The sequence below is a fragment of the Zonotrichia albicollis genome, chromosome 5 (assembly GCF_047830755.1).
Source record: "Zonotrichia albicollis isolate bZonAlb1 chromosome 5, bZonAlb1.hap1, whole genome shotgun sequence".
Taxonomy (NCBI): domain Eukaryota; kingdom Metazoa; phylum Chordata; class Aves; order Passeriformes; family Passerellidae; genus Zonotrichia; species Zonotrichia albicollis.
Window position 1 is genome coordinate 51804229 of NC_133823.1, and position 18126 is coordinate 51822354.

Here is an 18126-nt window from a genome sequence, read left to right on the forward strand (position 1 = left end):
TCTTTTCTTTTTTTTTAATATCAATTGCATCTTTTAATGACAGTGTACTGTACAATATTTATTGGTTCCAAGAGAGTAGAATTGACACAAAAACTTCAGAGGCACTTTCAGCTTGCATGGTTCAATGTTTTAGCAGACATGCATTCAAAAGGTATTCAAAGACAAATCTGTGATGATCAACAAGATCAAACCATGATCAGCAAGAGCTGGGGATTCCTTCTAGCTCTGCACATACAAGAACAGAATGGAGAAATGCACAGAAAGAGTTTTGATGGAAACAAAAGTAAACCTGTCTCTGTCACACAGTAGGAAAATGCATACATAATCTACTGGTTAGGAGAGAGGATATTCTCAAATAGAGCAGTAACACTGCTCCTACCTTCCACTTGTTTAAAGGGATACAAGGAGTTAGAATATGACAATGACATAAGAGTTAGATATTTTTTTATGCAGCCCTGTTTACATACAAACTGTGAAAAAGCCCTGGCTTCTCAACCATAGCAGAAATAAGTCCAGCTGGAAAGCTATGACTCCTACCCTCCATTTAGCCAGTAAATAACTCAAATACTTCTTTAATAGCCAGATCCCAAGCCATTGTTTCATCCACAGCTTTAATTTTCAACAGTTCCACTCTGTTTCTCAAAGCTTTATCCTACTTTTTCCACATATACATAGTCACACCCCATCAAACAATATCCATCAAATCCTCCCCATATGTGTCATGGGCTTTGTAGTGCTGCATGAACCTCTGCTGTGGGCTGTGACTTCAGCTAACAGCTCAGTGAAAGCTCTGACTGTTTTAACCTATTGAGTTCCACTTGCATTTAGCAGCTTTGGGGTTGTCAACGAAGCAACTGCTCATCAATTGTGTGTGAATAACACCTGGGATTCCTGCCCAGGACTGCCTCTCACAGCAATCTACCAACTAGTAAAGTATGGGTGGGGGAAAAAAAGAGTCAATTATTGGGCATATTTCTGGTAGTATCTAGAATACCTGAACACAAACTGAACAGTCATGGACTTAAGCCTTAAGCAAAATGATGCAGTCAGGTCACATTAGTGCTCTGATGGTGCATCACTGGAATAAAATGGAATGATGACACTGCTTATAAGGCAAGAACACATCATGCTAGAGATCCCCACATACAAACTCATATTCTGTAATTTCACAGGGAAATGTTCCTCAACTCATCTTATTGAAAGGAATATCCCTTACCGGACTACTAGTAAAAGTGTTAGATAATTCTGCTCTCTATATTTGGAGATGTTCTGCTATGGTCTCTAAGGAAACTGATATTTGAGTAGAATTATTCCTTACAAGTGAATGTAGTCATACTGCATTTTGACAAATTCCACAACCAATTGTTCTGCTCTGAAAGACAAATGTCAGAATTATGTAGGACTGCATTAACCTGTAAGTGCTTACAAACATTGCTCAAAACAACTGCATATTGGGAAGTGCTTTTATAGTTCTGGAAAATACTCTTCTGCAAAGTATAATACATACTATTTAAATCATCAGGAGTTAAAATAGTGTATAAAAAAGTCTACATCTTTATTACTATCTTAAGTGTTCTGCCTTGTTTGGCAAGCAAGAATATGTTTTTCACCTTGTCTTTTATTTTGGAAAAAAACATGCAGTTATTGGTTATTGTGACAGCTGGGAAATGTAAGTGTTCAACTCATTTAACTAATAAGTTAGTGTATCACAATCAATACTTGTTTTCTCTTAATATCAAAAGCCTGAATATAAACTGCTTATAGCTGCAGGTTTTCCAAAAGCATATAAACAGAAGGATGGATGCACCAATTGCATTAGCATGAATTAAAATATGCACTGGATGTGAGGGGAAAAAAAAAAACCCAAAAAACAGTGTGTTCATTCAACTCCTCCCCAACAACACTACATAAAATCAAATATGTAACTTCTACATCCAACAGCATATATGCTCCAAAAAAAGTTAAATATTTTATTGATAATTTAGCTTAGTGAAATTAAATTCTGCTAAATTTTTTCTTCTGTAGAAAGAATTTTGTTCACCTGATTCCAGATTGACACTATGGAAGTCTTAATCCCATACTCTATAAACCACACACATCACACTTCCAAGTCACAATTAAAATGTTGGTTTGGAAAACAGAGAACACAAAGCAAATTATTTCCTGCACATGGTATATGATGGATTTCCTGCACCATTTGACGCTATCAGCATGTGCTAATTACTGAAAAGGAGATAATTACATAAATTCTGTTCTTTAAAGTGCAGGGACATCCCTTATCACTGCACAACCCGCAGAGGGAAAAGCTATTTTATAACACAGATCAATGAAAAAGTGCTTCAAATGGAGAAGTTAGCATCAGAGAGCTTACATAGCAGAACTCCCCTTCACTAGTCTACAGCTTTCCAAAATCATATCAGTGTCTTTAGCTGCTGGTTAATACTACACTAAAACCAGACAGAATGCAAACCAAATATTAATGCATCCTTAGGAAGCATAAACTCTTAATTAGAGTGTGACCTTGCCTATTACTCTGCTGCTTCATGGCATTTAGGGTGATGATCTATGATCCTACTTGGTCATTTGCAGGTAGTTCAAAATCTTGTCTACTTGTGCAGCTGCTGACTGCAATTCAACTCTGCCTCACAAACAATACAGCCACAGTTCACCCCTCCATCCCATCATTTAATCAGAAAGGTCCATTCAGAGCAACAAACAAAGCCCTCTAAAGCTCTCTCTTCAGAGATTTGCCATTATTTCTTGTCAAAACTTGGTTTCGTAGCTTCAGTCCTCTGGTAACAGCAGCAACACAATTTGTGCATTTGAGTTCTGCTGCCTTCAGCCAGAAAAAGACACAGAGTGAATGAGTTTACCACAACTGGCAAAAGACTGTGTGGACGTGCCCTTGATACAACTCCTTCTAGATTCTTAACTTAGCCTACAGTACTCACCACAGCTTGTTCATAGAAGGCTATGGCACATTTCCAAAGCAAAATGGAATGTGCCATTTTTTGAATGAATATAGTGAGGTTTATAGATGATTTCCATACTTCCTTCAGCTTATTCAGTCCCCAACATTCCAATATTTTACCTTATAACCTTGTGGGGGTTTTTATACAATCCTTTTTCCACATAGTACGATGTGAAAAGGGTGCTGTTGTACTTTTTGTTAATGCACTTTTTAATCAACTGCATCATTTTCAGTACATCTTAAGAAAATGAAAATTAGAGTCATTCACAGAAAATTTCCGGAACTATTTCACATTTACTGTATAAAGCTCACTTAGCAGTCCTCTGCTCTCTCTGGTATGATTGCAGCTCACAGAGTGGAGGCAAGTTGAGTGAAAGCCTAAGCCACTCCAGGAGCTGGCACAGTGGAAGCTATGAACTGTAAAAATTATGTCAGTCCAAAAGCTAGACTGGAGCCTTCTAGCAGTTATTTCATTTAATTGCATTTCAAAACTGACAAACAAATAATCTCTTTGTTTCTTGGTCCATGAGAGCTCTAGCCACACCATCCAAATCAAAGAAGGCAAAGGCTGGGACTGGGAGAATGAAGAACTCGCCATGGTAGAGGAGAACAGGTTTGAGACCATCTAAGGAACCTGAAGGTGCACAGGTCCATGGGACTTGATGAGAGGAATCCACAAGCCCTGAGGGAACTGGTGGATGAAATGAGCCAAGAGCACTGTGGTACGTAATTGCCAGCTGGGGTTAAACCATGACCCATCTCTTTGTAGGAAGCCACAGTTTGATTCTGTTCAAACCCACAACAGTCAAAGTCAGTTACAGAGATCTCCTTATTCTTATTGAATTCTCACAAAGAACTATGATTTTAACAGTATGAACAGCCTGGAGATACCCATATTTCTCCTTTGGTGTTTTCTTTTTTGTTCACTTGGTTGGTTTTTGTTTGTTTGGGTTTTTGTTTTTGCTTTTTTTGTTGTGGTTTGTTTGTTTGGTTTGGTGTTTTTTTGGTTTTTTTTTTTTAAATTGTAGAGGGAGAGAGCTTGACCAGATACCTAATTCTATAGAACTTAAATCAGGTGTGGTTAATGCCCTCATGACACTGAGGTGGGAATGATAAGCTTTAAATGTGCAGAATCTGTTCTTCCACAGATGACAAAAATGGCTAAATGAAATTAAATCACAGAACACTTTTTACTATGTGAAATATTAAAAATCCCCATAAATGTATTTTATCTTTGCTTTCATGTATTTTCCCAGTCACTAAATGCTAAGTGGTAGCATGGGACTACTTATGCTTTAAATTTAAAGTGCACACTCAGTTTCAGTACATGCAGTCAGCACTCCAGTTTCCATTTTCAGCACATTATAAAAGATGCGAACTGGTTGAAGTAAACCCATACCATAATGATCTGAAGTAACATCAAGAACAAGTAAAAACCTAAGACTTCTGCTCAGCTCAGAAAAGGGAGTCAGAGTTCAAAATATTCCACTCCCCCCAGTGCAACTGTGCTGAAAGAGACAGGGAGATAAGTATTGTCATCTTGTTTCAAAAGTTCCATACCTTTCCAGTGATTTCTCATGGGCATCTCCTCATAGCACAGCAAACAAACCCCATCTCTCTCCTCACCCAGCTAACTCACTGTTTTGTAGCAATCTTCTTATTGGACACAGCTGTGGCCTGTTAAGGGCAGGTCTGTTCCTGATCTTTGGTGATTAGTACAGCTTCAGCTCCTCAGGTGTGCGACTACCTTCTGCACTATTTTTATTTTCTTACATTCTATCCCTCCACATATGTGTTCCTCCATCATCCCAAATAACTTGTGTGAGATCAACTTAGTCTTCCTCTTAACGCCCTAATCAAAGGTCCAGCACCTAAAATTTACCATTACAACAAACTTACAACATGAAGCTCTTAAAACATGAAGACTTCCCTCTTACCTTCCACAGGTCCCTGTGAAACCTCCAAGAACAGTCTGAAGCTGTTGGCTAAAGCATGCAACCCCACTGCTTTCATCATTTTTGTACCACATATGCATGTATGTATATTTCCATGTTTTAATATATCTCCCTCTGGCATCATTTAAAGGCTCTAGAAATCCTTTCTGCTCTGCTGGTTTTGTTGTTTGTATACTGATGAACAACACCTTCATAGAAGCAAATATCCTCATTAAAATAGTGTATTTATATTGACTCAAAGAGACTTTCTGTATCAGGTGGCTTCCAATATCATATTAGCTTACTAAGTGGGGTTTGTATCTCTAAGAACTTCAACTTGTGAAATTCAGGAGAATATAGATTTTTCTTAGGATTAAGATGAGGGTTCTTGTGAACACTGGTGTGTCTTTCAGGCTTGAAATTTAGCAGTGATCTTAGGGCTGTTTATTATTTCACACAAATGGCACAATCATATTGTCACTGAACACTTGTGCTTGAGCAGGCTTTGATGCTGCAGCTGATTGAGCTGGGAAAGATCCTCCATAGGGCTCTCATCCATCTCATCCTTCTAGCTTTTATTCCAGAAACTGAGATGGGTAAAGATTTTTGGTTTTATTCTTTTGGACTTGAAACCACCAGCAGATTGTATATCTGAAACACATAATCTGAAGCAACTTTGTGCTTGTTGGCAGTTCCACTTTAAGAAACAAAATAATACTTTCTGGCTTTGCAGTAGATTAAAAATATATTACCAATTTCAGACATAGCACAGCTTGGCCACAAAATTCCAGTGACAAGTTCAAGAGAAATACAATATGTACTTAATCATCAAGGCAACCTTACAGATTTCTACAGATTTTTGATTAAGCAAAACAGACAGACAAACACAACAAACATTGTTCTTCCAATCAGAGGCCTCTACTGGAAATCAGTGTTTCTGTATTACATTGGATTTAAAAGGCCCTTATCAAGAGAAAATTCTTATTTCATGAAAGACCCACTGTGCTTATGTTCCACATTGCACTTCACAATTCTTGCCATTTAAATCACAGGCACTTTTAAGACATAGAAGGGCTGTTACTGTGATTTTTTTTCCCCATAATCATTGTTCCTTTGCTTCTAATATAACATCCATTGTAAATACACTCAGTGGGTTGATTTTGTTCTCACTTATAAAGTCCACTTAACCTTTCCAGGTTCCAGGAAAAGTGTTTTGTTTCTCAGTAATGATGCAGGAACATTTCTTAAGAAAGCTTCATGGGGAGGGGTTTTTAAAATTTGTTTAATTAAGGTTCTACACAGGATAAACATGATAATCAATGACAGCCTGCCCAATCCCTATACTTTATATTAAGGAACATGTTAAGAACCTTGTGTATTAAAGATGAAGAGTTTGAATGTTAGTCCCAGAATCCATTGGGATGTGTGAAAACCCACAGAATTTCATTTTTTCATTTACATGGAAAACACTATGAAAGTTTGATTTCCAGGAATCATATGAGTCAATGATCTCATAAGGTTCCCATATCCATCAAGGTATTTTTTTTTCTGTCTGTACTATTCAGGAACAGTAAGTATCTCACTTCTGTATGTCACAAATGCACAAAGGTGATCTTCACCATCATGAAAATAAGTTTCCTATATTGTGAAAACCTGTAAAACACTCTTTACATAGTCCCAGAATCTCACCTGCACTACAAAAATGGTTTTTCGCCACATACCTTCTTTTTGTTGGTGGAACAAATGTAGAAATTGTCAATAACAGTGGCAATCCCAGGCTGTAGATTCAACTTTGTGTATAATGTCCCAAAATCTGAAGACCTGAAAGAAATCAAACATCTGTAAGTGCTCTTTTCTAAAGGCTTCAGCATTGAAACTCTGCAAAGAAAACCCCTCTCTGTGCACTAACTGTCCATTTTCAATGCTTCTCTGCTATCCTTTTGCTCTTTTCAGTGTTCATTAGCTACTAAAAGAAACCCACTACTATGAAGAAAATTAAATTCTAGGTTTGAAAAAAATGGTTAATTCTGTCTGTACTCTGAATTCTCTGCAGTGCTAGTCTGTTTTTTTTCTGTTCAGTGACAGAAGCCTGTCACGTACACCTTTCCATCACCACCCACAAGGTGGAAAAAAGGAGCTATAAAGAGCACAGGCTCATTGGCAAGGACTAACAGCATCTCCTCAGCTATGCAGAAAAAGAAGAGTTGACTTCAGAGTTTGCTGTTGCTTAAGAGAAGAATTTGGCCCAAGATCTGGAAGATTCACATTAGACCTCTAGCAGAATTAGTACTGAATAAAGGTATCCCATCCACTCCTCCAGCTCTTTTTCAGAAGATCACTGAATTTTCAATTAAAAAAAGGAAAGTCAGTACTTGGCCATCAGTATGTCACAGAGACATCTCCATGAATATTTTAAATGTGGGCACTCTGCAGAATTTGTTCCATACTTCTGAAAAGCTGCCAGTGAAAAATGGCATCCGTGCTCTGCAGTTGTATTGCCAATTTCAATTACAAAAACTACGGACAAATGTTAATATAAAGAAATGTTAGAGAAATTCAAAGCAAGTCACCCAAATTTAAATCACTTTGGATGAAATCTTGCTTGTTGTGTTTAGGATCAAATTGCACCACATGCCCTCTCCATATTTACAGTTATCCATTTTGCATTTGGAAAGGGACTCAGACACATCTAAGGCACTTGTCCCTTCTTCACCGAGAAGCACACCCTAGGACAGAGAGTTGTTGGTGTGAGAACTCCCACTCTTCACACCCTTTTCTCTCCCTGGAATAACAAGCAGGCCTGAAGGTACCCTGTCCTAACTCTGCATCATTCAAACAATTGGGAGCACTCAAAAGCTCTCATGTCCAAGCGAACCATGACAAGACTGTCCCACCCAGTGTGACACTGCACTGCCTGTGTAGTGATTTCTGCCCTACAGTCCCTTTCTACATTGTTCACTGCTCCCCAGCAAGCTCTGGTGCCTCATGCTCCTCACCCAGGGCAGTCACTGCTGAACTTTGTGTGAGTACAAGAAGAGAGAGCAGAGAAGAACCAAATCCCTGGGTGAGTGTGTACACATTGAGAAGTAGCCCACTGCCAGTGGTCTCCTCCAAGCCATAAGAGGCAGGTTATTCCCTGAAGGGCTGATGCCCACAGAAGGCCACCATGAGCATCCCACCTATGTCCCAGTGTCACCCAGAACGTCACTGAAGTTGGAGGGCATGTTGTATGAAGCCAGAGGCATCTTCTGTGCTTTCACCAATCCAGCCTTCCACAAGATCCAGGAACTTTCAGCTGCTGCCATGGAGCAGCTTTCTATGTCTTTGGCATCAGCAGGCATAGTGGGCAGACAGTGATATACCTGAAACAGGCCCTAAGGAATACCTAGAAAGGTTCATGTTTACCTTGCTTTTTTTCCTTCTCCACCAGTTTAGTGGAGTATTTATCCAATACTAATTCTGCTAGAGGTCCAACCCAACTGGTCATAACACTATGACACTCAGGCCATCCTCCAGCCTAAAGCTGTGAGTTTAGCCATTTTATAGTGTTATCTGAATAGATTTGATCTGGGATTTTTTACCCCCCACAATGTTGCTTTCTCTGCAGATATACAGCAATGTATTAGAGAATTAACTGAATCATAGCAATTCGATTTTGACAAATAAATATGTACATATCAAACACATAAAACTGCAGTGTTCAGCACAGAACTAATTAAAATTCTAAGGGGAATGGGATGGACAGTGCTACACCTAATTTGCCAGGGGTATTTGACAGAAAGAAATTAAAGCAAAGACTTAAAATATCAACTTCAGACAGATGTACTGAAACCATGCAGAACAAGTATGTATAATGAAAACATAACCTAGTCTATTCTCTTTGAGGGAAGAATATCAGGTCAGTGGCTAGCCCAGTAATAACATCCTGAAATAATTCTCTGAACCTTAAAGATGATTCAATTTACTTTGAAGAGGCAGTTCCAGGATTAATACAATGGGACCACTGGAGAGTGACACCATGCGAAGGACACCATGGCAACTCTGTCAATGTGTGAAAAGAGTACAGGCAGGAAGCCCAAAAAAGATAAGCAAGTTCCAAGATAAAAAGTTCTAGTCCAAAACTTTCCCTTCTAATTCTCATGACTTATAGATAGAATGCAAAAAATGAATGAAGTTTTAACAGGTTGAGAGCACTAAGTATGGTATGTTCAGACAAATGTAATAAAACTATACAGTCAAAAATTTTATTCAGGTAAAAATTAGCAATCTCAAGGAAAAAAAGAAATCCAGTTCCAGCCTGAGAAAATAGGCAACTGTATGTCCTGAAAAGTGCCTAAACAGGAAAAACATGATTGGAAGAAGATCTATGGATCTATAGAGTAAGAATGTATTCTGACTTCCAAATCTTATTTACTATAGCTCACACTTGAGAGAACCCAGGAATGTCAGCTATTCTTTGAGACATTTATATACAAGAGGACATAGTTCAAGGACATCATTCAAGGCAGGCACTGTGCAAAATAATTGGTTTTCCAAATCTACTATAATGCAGAGAAAACAGGTCACCTCAACTTTTTCACTTAAGATGTAACTTCGAAGTTCCTGACTGGATATAGAAAGAACTAACATTTTGAAGCATGCAGCTAGAACAGAATATCCTTTAATAGCACTACAAAGCTACAGACAGTTGGGGAAGATGAATTCTATGATCCCAGTGCACGCCTATTACAATATATATTTCAACATTTATTTGTACTTGTACAAAATTAAGGAGAGGAGGAGCCCTTTATGGTTTTAATGGAAAGAGGGTACACATGTACCTGATGAGAAGAGTAAAACTTCCTCCTATACCATGGTTTATTTGAAGTGGCAGCACAACAGCACAACTCCATAAACTGGAGCAAGACACGTACAGACTGCCTTTGTAAAGAAGAGTCTGACCTGCAGTTCTAAGTGATCTGGACACAGTTAATCAGAGTTTTGGCTTTACGTGAGACATTGCAGGGAAAACTGCAAGCTATACTCAGGCTGCTTCCTGCTGCTGTGTATCCACCTGTGCACTATAGGTTATAGATTACAAGGGTGTTTCTTCATTGAGCAAAACTCAGTGGAGGATTCACAGGATACACATCTTCCAGTACGCAGGTGACAGAACCATTGGATGGTGGAACAATTTGATTACTCACATACTGATGCAGACATCACACAACCTGAGCCAGACAGTTTGTGGTGTTTTTGAAGCCAGGTACATACTTCTGCTGTAATATGTGTTAGTCTTCTCTCTTTTTTTTTGTTTTTTTCCCTTTATGGAAAAAATCAGTTCTCACAGAAAGAACAGCATGTTCAGATAAGAGTCCTCAAAATCATACAATGATATTACAGCACAGACATAATTAGCTCTTTTAGCTTAATATTGTAAGCTCAAAAAAATCGGAGGGAAAACGTCCAAGTGGTAAAGAAATGTATTCTCATGAAATAAAACTCCCAAAGCCCCTAAGCTCTGTGCAAATTAAGGTCTCATCCTCAAAAATGTAAATTTTTTAGATTTGAGGTAAAATAAATCTGTGTCTAACATAATTTGGAACTGTACCTAAACATGGGATCTGGATATCTCCCAACAGAAATTTTGAGAAAGAAGAAATTTAGCAGATACTGAAAGAGACATGAACCAAATGTTTGCCTTTCTGAACTTCACTACCATTATAAAGCTCTCCCCTGTGACTCACACCTATGATTCAACATTGCTCATTGTTAGTTGTTTTTCCAGGTTTTATTTACAAGTAGATATTTAAAAATATATAAGAAAAATTAAAATTTAATATAGTAAAATGTTAATTAAGATTCTTAGAGATGAAAGTTACATTCCCAAATAAAATGTAATACTCAAAGGACACATCAACTGCAAAAAAATGCTTCCTTCCTTTTTTTTTTTTAATTAATTGAAGAGACACACTCAAAAGAGAATGGTTGGAACATTTAACACACATGTTCATCAGACTTCCTCTACTTTTTCTTCTTGAAGACTAACTCAAGATTCATTCTAGTCAAATGGGTCATATTGTATAAGCTCTATTAAGTTAAAATCCTGGAAGACAACAATGAAGAGGTTTCAAATGACTCTTGGACCACTTAACTGGTGAAACTAAAAAAAAGTCTATTTGAAAGAAAAGAATACAAAAGATCTGCTGGTTTAGATAATTGGGAAATTGTCAAAAAAAAGGTTCAATTGAGATGCACATTAGAGAATCAAGGAAGAGTGGATCTGTACATAAAACTCACTCAACTGCTTCCCACTTAATTTTCTCCAGACTCTGTTGCAAATGTTGTCTTCCCACCTTCCCCTCCTTTCAGTCAGCAGAACAGTCCAAGATTTACAGCATGAGCTTTTAAAATACAGGATAAATTATTTTAGATTCTTGCTTGGTGACAGACTTACATCTAACAGTAGGATTTCCTTTGTGCTCTGGTTCCTCACCTGAATAATAGAGATAACACTGTTGACTACACGTCAAATGTGTGTAAGGAAAACAGATTACTACAGCAGAGTAATGAAGAACTGGCTGATGGAGTATCTAAAACAGATACATCAGAGGTTCCAGCAACAAATACCAGGACAAGCCTACTGAAAGGGAAGAAACCAGAGGAACATCATTAAAGAAGTGGAAAACTAACTCATCATCTTCACTTAAATAGCACAGAAGCCTTCAAAGGTTTTTACATGTCCAATGTGGAAATTGCAGAGGCTTTGGTTAGCCTCATAAAATCCTTTCAAACAAAACCAAAAGCCTCAAAAGCCCCAAAGCCTTTCTTCAGAGAACAAACATATTGTAACATTGAATTCCAACACCCAATTCATATATTGAGGAATTCATGTGGATGAAAGTTTCTTCAAAGACTGTAGAAGTATAGGACCCCTAGCAATCCAATTAACACCCAGCAATCCAATTAACAGATTAATAATCAGCTATCAGCTTTGCTGGAGTACTTTTTGGAAATACCTCTCTCTCTCTACTTTCCAGAAAATTGAGCCTTTTGGGAATTACACATTTTCCCTCCCAAAACCAAAAATATAGAAATGCTTCTTCCTTAATCCAGTTTTACACTACAGAATAAATGGCAGAGGCTAGAGGTAACATAAAATATTTTAGCAATTTCATATTTAGGAAATAGAGGGTTTACCTACTTTTCCCAAAACCACTAGAGATTAACATGTCCTGTTTTCACTTATCAATTATTGATATCATATATTGATCACATATCTGATAACACAGATTTTTTAAAAGCTGTTGGTAATGCCTTTTTATTTGTAGTGACCTGTTCTGTAATGCTGTGTACAGGACATGGTGCAACTTTCCATTCATAGTTATAGACTCCTTCCAATAATTACAAGTGTTAATGATGGTAAATTGCTGACCTCAAAAATTCCATGTGGAAAAAAAATAAAAGAACCCAAAAGACTGCATTTGCATCAAGTGAAGATTCAAGAAGGATCATAAACATCACATGTTCTAGAACTGGGCTTTTATTCAAAGCTTTAAACATATCCAATTCAACTGGCCACAGTGGAAGGAAAACCAGTCCTCTGTAGCCAACAATAAAAGCCAGGATTACCATGGCAGGTGACTTTAGGGAGCCAGATGTCTCCTCAGGAGCTCTGGCTGCTAATGTCAGAGTGACGAATAAGACATGACCTTATTTTGCAACGCACACAGCCCGGTCCTCTGACACCACACGGTACCAAGCCTGACTGGGCCCAGACTGGCGTGCCAGGCTACAATCTCCTACCCTGATGTTGCAATTATCTTTGAAGAAAATGTTTTTTTCAGGAACTACCCTATCTCAGAGCTGTCTGGACCCAATGCTTCGTTCAAGTACAGGAACAATTCATGTTTTCCTATGAGAGAACATGGATGGTGATAAACAGAGCTCTTTGTACAGATGGGGGTGTTACTTGATGGAGATATGTGAATTACACAACATGTATTTATGTACAGTATCATTTCTTCCCTTACTAGTATCTTTTGTCATGCATTTATCAGGTACTGGTTTTGGTTAATTGCTTCATCTGCACAATGAACACAACACTCATGCTCAAACTCCAATAGTTAGCAGCACTGTGTCTTTAGTATCTTCCTGTGCTGTATTTAAACATTCCCACTCTGCATATCTCACTGTATACCATAGCAGTTATCTTTTGCAGCCCTTCATTAGTCCTTCAATATAGCATAAACATCCTGCTCATTAGCCTATAATCACTCTGCTTATCAGTTACATTTTCAAGCTCCTCATTACTTTGCTGCACAGCTGCAACAATTAGCTTTTATATTCTACAGGCTGACAAAACATCACATTAGCTTCTATTAGCTGCAGCCATCTCCTACCCTCTCAGAAAGTGTTAGTTTAGGTTAGACACCTATTCTGAAGCTACTGCCTTGGTGCATTAATTCCATCACCAACAACAGCACTTGCTGACAGCACGTCTCCGAAGGTACAGCCTGTAGCCACGCTCGCACTACACAGATCCTTGTGATGAATCCACTCAAGCATGAAACAAGCAGCGTCACAGTGACAAAGCAGACAAGACACCGCCAGCAAGACAGGGTTATGTCTTATTTTTGCAAAAAAGTAAAAGCTCTTGGTTATTTCTTCCTTAGCTTTGCAGCCATGGAAGAGCTGGGGCATGTGCTGGATCACGCTGCCCTTAAGGGGCACTGGGAATTTTTAATTTATTTGGGGGCAAATTAAAAATTCCCCCACAATCAATCCCAGTCATTTGTTCCTGTTAAAAACAAACTTATTGAAACAGTTCACAGTCAAATTAACAGTTTTAAAGTCCTGCACTTGGATCATTTCAGTAATGCTGTTTACAGTTCCTTCCCACAAACAGTTCCAGTGACCTACATGAGAGAGTAAAAAACAAAAATGAAATTGTGGAAAATAGGGAAAGATCAATTTCTTACCACACTTTCATTACTGAATTCGATGTATTGTGTAACCAGCAGTTACTATGCAGGCATTTCTCATAAGAAACAGCCCTGTGTAGATTCAGTTTCAGCAGCTGCAAGTCCAGCACTGCATTAGCAAGGAATGGAGTATATTATAGAGCATCTGAGAGACTTAACTATTTGATTAACTATTCAGTTATTACCTACAAAACAAATTAATATTTCCTACATAATACTAGCTTCCTTACACCTATTTAGGCAACCATCTTTGGAGAAAAAAAAAATGGTTGGGTTTAGTTTTGGTGGCATATTTTTTGTTTGGGGTCTTTTAGTTTAGGAAAAAGAAGTCTTTGTTGCTAAAATGCAATTTTCCAAAATTATGCTTACTAACCATATTGCCAGAAGTGGAACCATACATATATCACTTCCAGTATGATTTCTCCTTTATGAGTGTTGTGAAGGGAAATAAGTAATTACAAAGGAATCATTTCTTATCTTACATACTTCTGTTCTTTGGGGAAAGGAGATGGTTCAAGAATATTTTCTTGAGGTTTGCAAGGAACATTAAAATTTTCCACCATGGAAAAATGCTAGGCATTTCCCATAGCCCAGGCTTTTTATTTAAACCACTAAACACAGCTGAAATATTTCTGAAACAACTTTATTCTCAGTCAGGCAGCTTCTTGGAAGGCAAGAAACATGTTGGGATATATGAGAGAATTTGGCCTTGTGCTTTCTGACCAGAACAGCAAATTTTCTTGTAATCACTGGATAAAACTGGTTGAAATAGGAACATCTATTAAATTAAAAAAGAACTGATAATAATTTAATAAATTGCATATGCACATTCACATGCAATTATCTATTCCTCTAGCAATGGGCTCTGCCAACTATAACAGTCTTCTACTCACTCTTCAATAAGTACAACTTTTCTTTAACTCCAATTGTAGCCGTTTTAGCTTTTGCTGCTGATGTGCTGATCTCCATTTTATGATTGCTGTAGGGGAGGTGAGAGGGAAAATGAACTATATGGCCAGGTGTAGCACTTTATAAAAAGGTAAATGAAGTCAACTGAAGTTTTGTCAGTAATATGAGTGTGCTGTTCTTCACCTGAATCCAAATGCTTGGCAAAACTAAGGGAGTAACTGGACATTTTTAAAACAAATAAAAATCCTAAACAAGTAAATATAGGAAAATAGACTCTGGAAATGTTATCAGAGACCCACTGTTGCCTGTTGTGAGTTTTCTGGAATGTTTCTCTGAAACTGCAAGTACATATCTGGGATGGAGGCTGGTCAGTGCTCAGATGCAGCTCAAGTTCATACAAGATGTGAGTTCCCATGTGCCCAGTTTCAAAGGAGTGATTATTTCAAGTTACTAAAATTGCATCAGAACAAAACTTTTACAAGGAATTTTAAAGCATTGTTTTGAATCCCTCTCCTTCAAAAACAGTCCATGTCAAAACAATCATCTGCCTCACCCATGACTGCCCACAAATGATTGTCATGATGTGTCTGAATCATGAAAGCATTCAGATAGTTAAACAAAATCAGGTTTTCCTAACAGGTTTAAAATCACTGAGTGACTGTGCTGCCTGAGCTGGCAGCATGCAGAACGTGATGGGAAGCTGGTAGGAATGGGAGGAGGCACATCTCAGGTGCTGCATCAATCAGGGGCACCAGGGAATTCAGGTACTCACAACCACTTCAGCAAGGTTTGTTTCTGCTATTTGCTAATCAACCCAACCATAATCCCCTAACAACATTCTACAGTTGCTAAGGGGTTTTATTTACTTATTTATTTATTTTTTTAGAGCTTTCAGCAGCCCAATTTCCCTTACAGTCATTCTCCTGTAACTGCAGTGACACCTGTGGAGGGCTGAGCCCATCAGCTGTAGTTTGGCCTCCTGTTGAACTTGGCAAGCCAGCAGCACATAAAGCCCCAGCAGATGTTTCTGCTTTAATAGCAGCTCTTTCAAACCCTTGGCCAGACATAAATCCAAAATAGATCCAGAAAAGAGACAAGCAGTGCCACCATCATGGCTCTTAAAATTAGGAGGCAGAACTAGCCTTTTCTGCAGGACTCTGAGAGACCATTAGCAGCAGAAGGTGTCGGGAAGGGTTCCCATAAATTATGCTGACAGGTTAAGAGGGCCAGCCACAGCAATTGCAGCACATTTTGCACTGTGTCACGGCTTGCTAGGAAACAGAATCCTAAGACAAATACACGCATTTACACAGGAGTTTCCAAACTAAGATCACACTTCATAGCAACAAGTACAGGAAGCAGCCAATTTTATGGCAATTAACACCTCCACATGGATCCATGGTGCTTCCACACCATGTTAATGAACATTCCAAAAATAAAACAGTAAGGCAATGATCCTTGGTAGAAAGGATCTTCTGAACACATGCCTTGCTAGATCTATTTTCTTAAAAGAAAGCTGCACTAAGAGTGTATTTACAGCTGCCACTGTGCTTTATGGGAGAGGAGGTTGATATATACCACGGTGACATGCTAATACATCCATTCACTTGGTGATGACTAACTGCCCCTAACAGAAGCCTGGTCCACTGTAAATTACTGACATGTAATTTCAAATGCAAGTTAAAACAACCCCCACAGAATAAGAATAGTTCTCAGCACCCAAAATAACTCAAAGCACTGAAGGAGCTGAAAGCTTCAATCACATTCTTGTCTGACTTTAAAGGAGACTAGGAAGAGAAAAAAGTGACCCAGTGTCTAAAAAGGAGGATTTTTGTAGGAATGAAGGTTATTACCTGTTTTCCTGCTTCCCCTATCACCTACTACTCAAGCTCAGATGGAGGCGCCCGTAGCAGATGCAGCTCTGAGGCTCTTGGGGTGTCTGGGCTTTCTCTCTGAGGCTGGGACAGCAGGGGATGGGCTCCTTCCTTGCACAAGCCTTGTGGTGTTTGAAGGTCACCAAGAGAACAGCTGCAGATGGAGGGCAGCAAATTTCACAGTGTCCAAGAAGATGGGAAAGAGATCCATGATGATGGCAGCAAGTTTATAGATTAAACAAAAATGTGAGGAGTGGCTGATATATCAGTAATACATCTTGTGGAGACACAGGCAAACAACAAAATAAAAAAAATAAAGCTCAAAAAAGTGAGGTAGAAAGTTCTACGCCTGGGAAGAAATAAACCCACACATCAATATGTACTGGAGGGCAACAGGCTGGAAAGCAGCTTGGCAGAAAAAAGCCCTGGAGGTTATGGTGGACATCAAATCAAACCTAAGCCAACAAAGTGCAATTGCATCAAAGGCTGCTTACAGTGTCTCAAAGCTGAATCACGAAGAGCATTTCCAGCAGGCCAAGGGAGGTGAAACCTTCCCACTCAGCAGTGCTGAGATACAGCTGCAGTGATGTGGTGTAGCATTGTGGCCCCTCAGAAGGAGAGGCACAGACATGCTGGAGTACACCCAGCAAAAAGCCACAGAGGTGATTAGAGACTGGAGCATGTATCACAAAGAGCAAGGCTGAGAGAACTGAAAAGGCTCAGAAGAGACCTTATCAATGTATATAAATAATTGATGTGAGTGTATAAAGATGGAGCCAGACTCTTCTTGGCAGTGCTCAGTGACAAGCTAAGAGGCAATGGACACAAACTGAAATATATCAAATTCTGTTTAAACATAGAGAAAATTTTTTCTTTTTCTTTTTCTTTTTTTTTACCGCAGGCTGCCCAGGGACCTTGATGTATCTCCATCCTTAGAGATACTCAAAAGTCAACTGGAAAAGATCTAGATCAATGAGGGCTGGATTCAGTGATGTCAAAGAGCTCCCTCCCAACATCACTTAACTTGTGATTCTGCACTTACTGAAAGTTAAATTACATTATTTGACTTTGCTGAAGATACTGTGCATGAAAAGTAATTTTCTGTAGACAACCAACACAGTTAAAGCATCACCAAGTCATAGGAGGAATTCACTGCATATTTGCAGGGGAATCCACAACTTCACAAACTAAAACCAAAAGCTTTGTTATTTTACTTTATGTTCAGCAGAACTGAATTAAGCTTGGAGTGTGCTTGTTCCAAAGAAGTTCCTAACTGGCAGCATTGTGGATTAAGCCAACAAAAGAAACCTTCACATTTTCTGATAAGAAAAGTGCTTACAACACAGAGCTTGCATAATCTTCGGATGTGAAGTCTGAAATTATAGCTGTATCCCAAACTCTACATTTGAAGTGGCACAAAAGCATTTTATCTAAATGTCATTTTGCAGTTATATAGTTCAGTCTTATTCAACTGC

At 38.6% G+C, this 18126-nt stretch overlaps 1 protein-coding gene across 9 annotated transcripts in view; it reads right to left on the reverse strand.

Annotated features, from left to right (window-relative positions):
- Positions 1 to 18126, reverse strand: part of SORCS2 (sortilin related VPS10 domain containing receptor 2) — a 531512-nt gene that overhangs the window by 224560 nt on the left and 288826 nt on the right. For all 9 annotated transcript variants that reach the window (XM_074541705.1, XM_074541704.1, XM_026792586.2 and 6 more), the window contains exon 3: positions 6627 to 6726. In XM_074541705.1, the coding sequence (XP_074397806.1) occupies positions 6627 to 6726 (100 nt within the window). The remainder of the gene's footprint in view (positions 1 to 6626; positions 6727 to 18126) is intronic.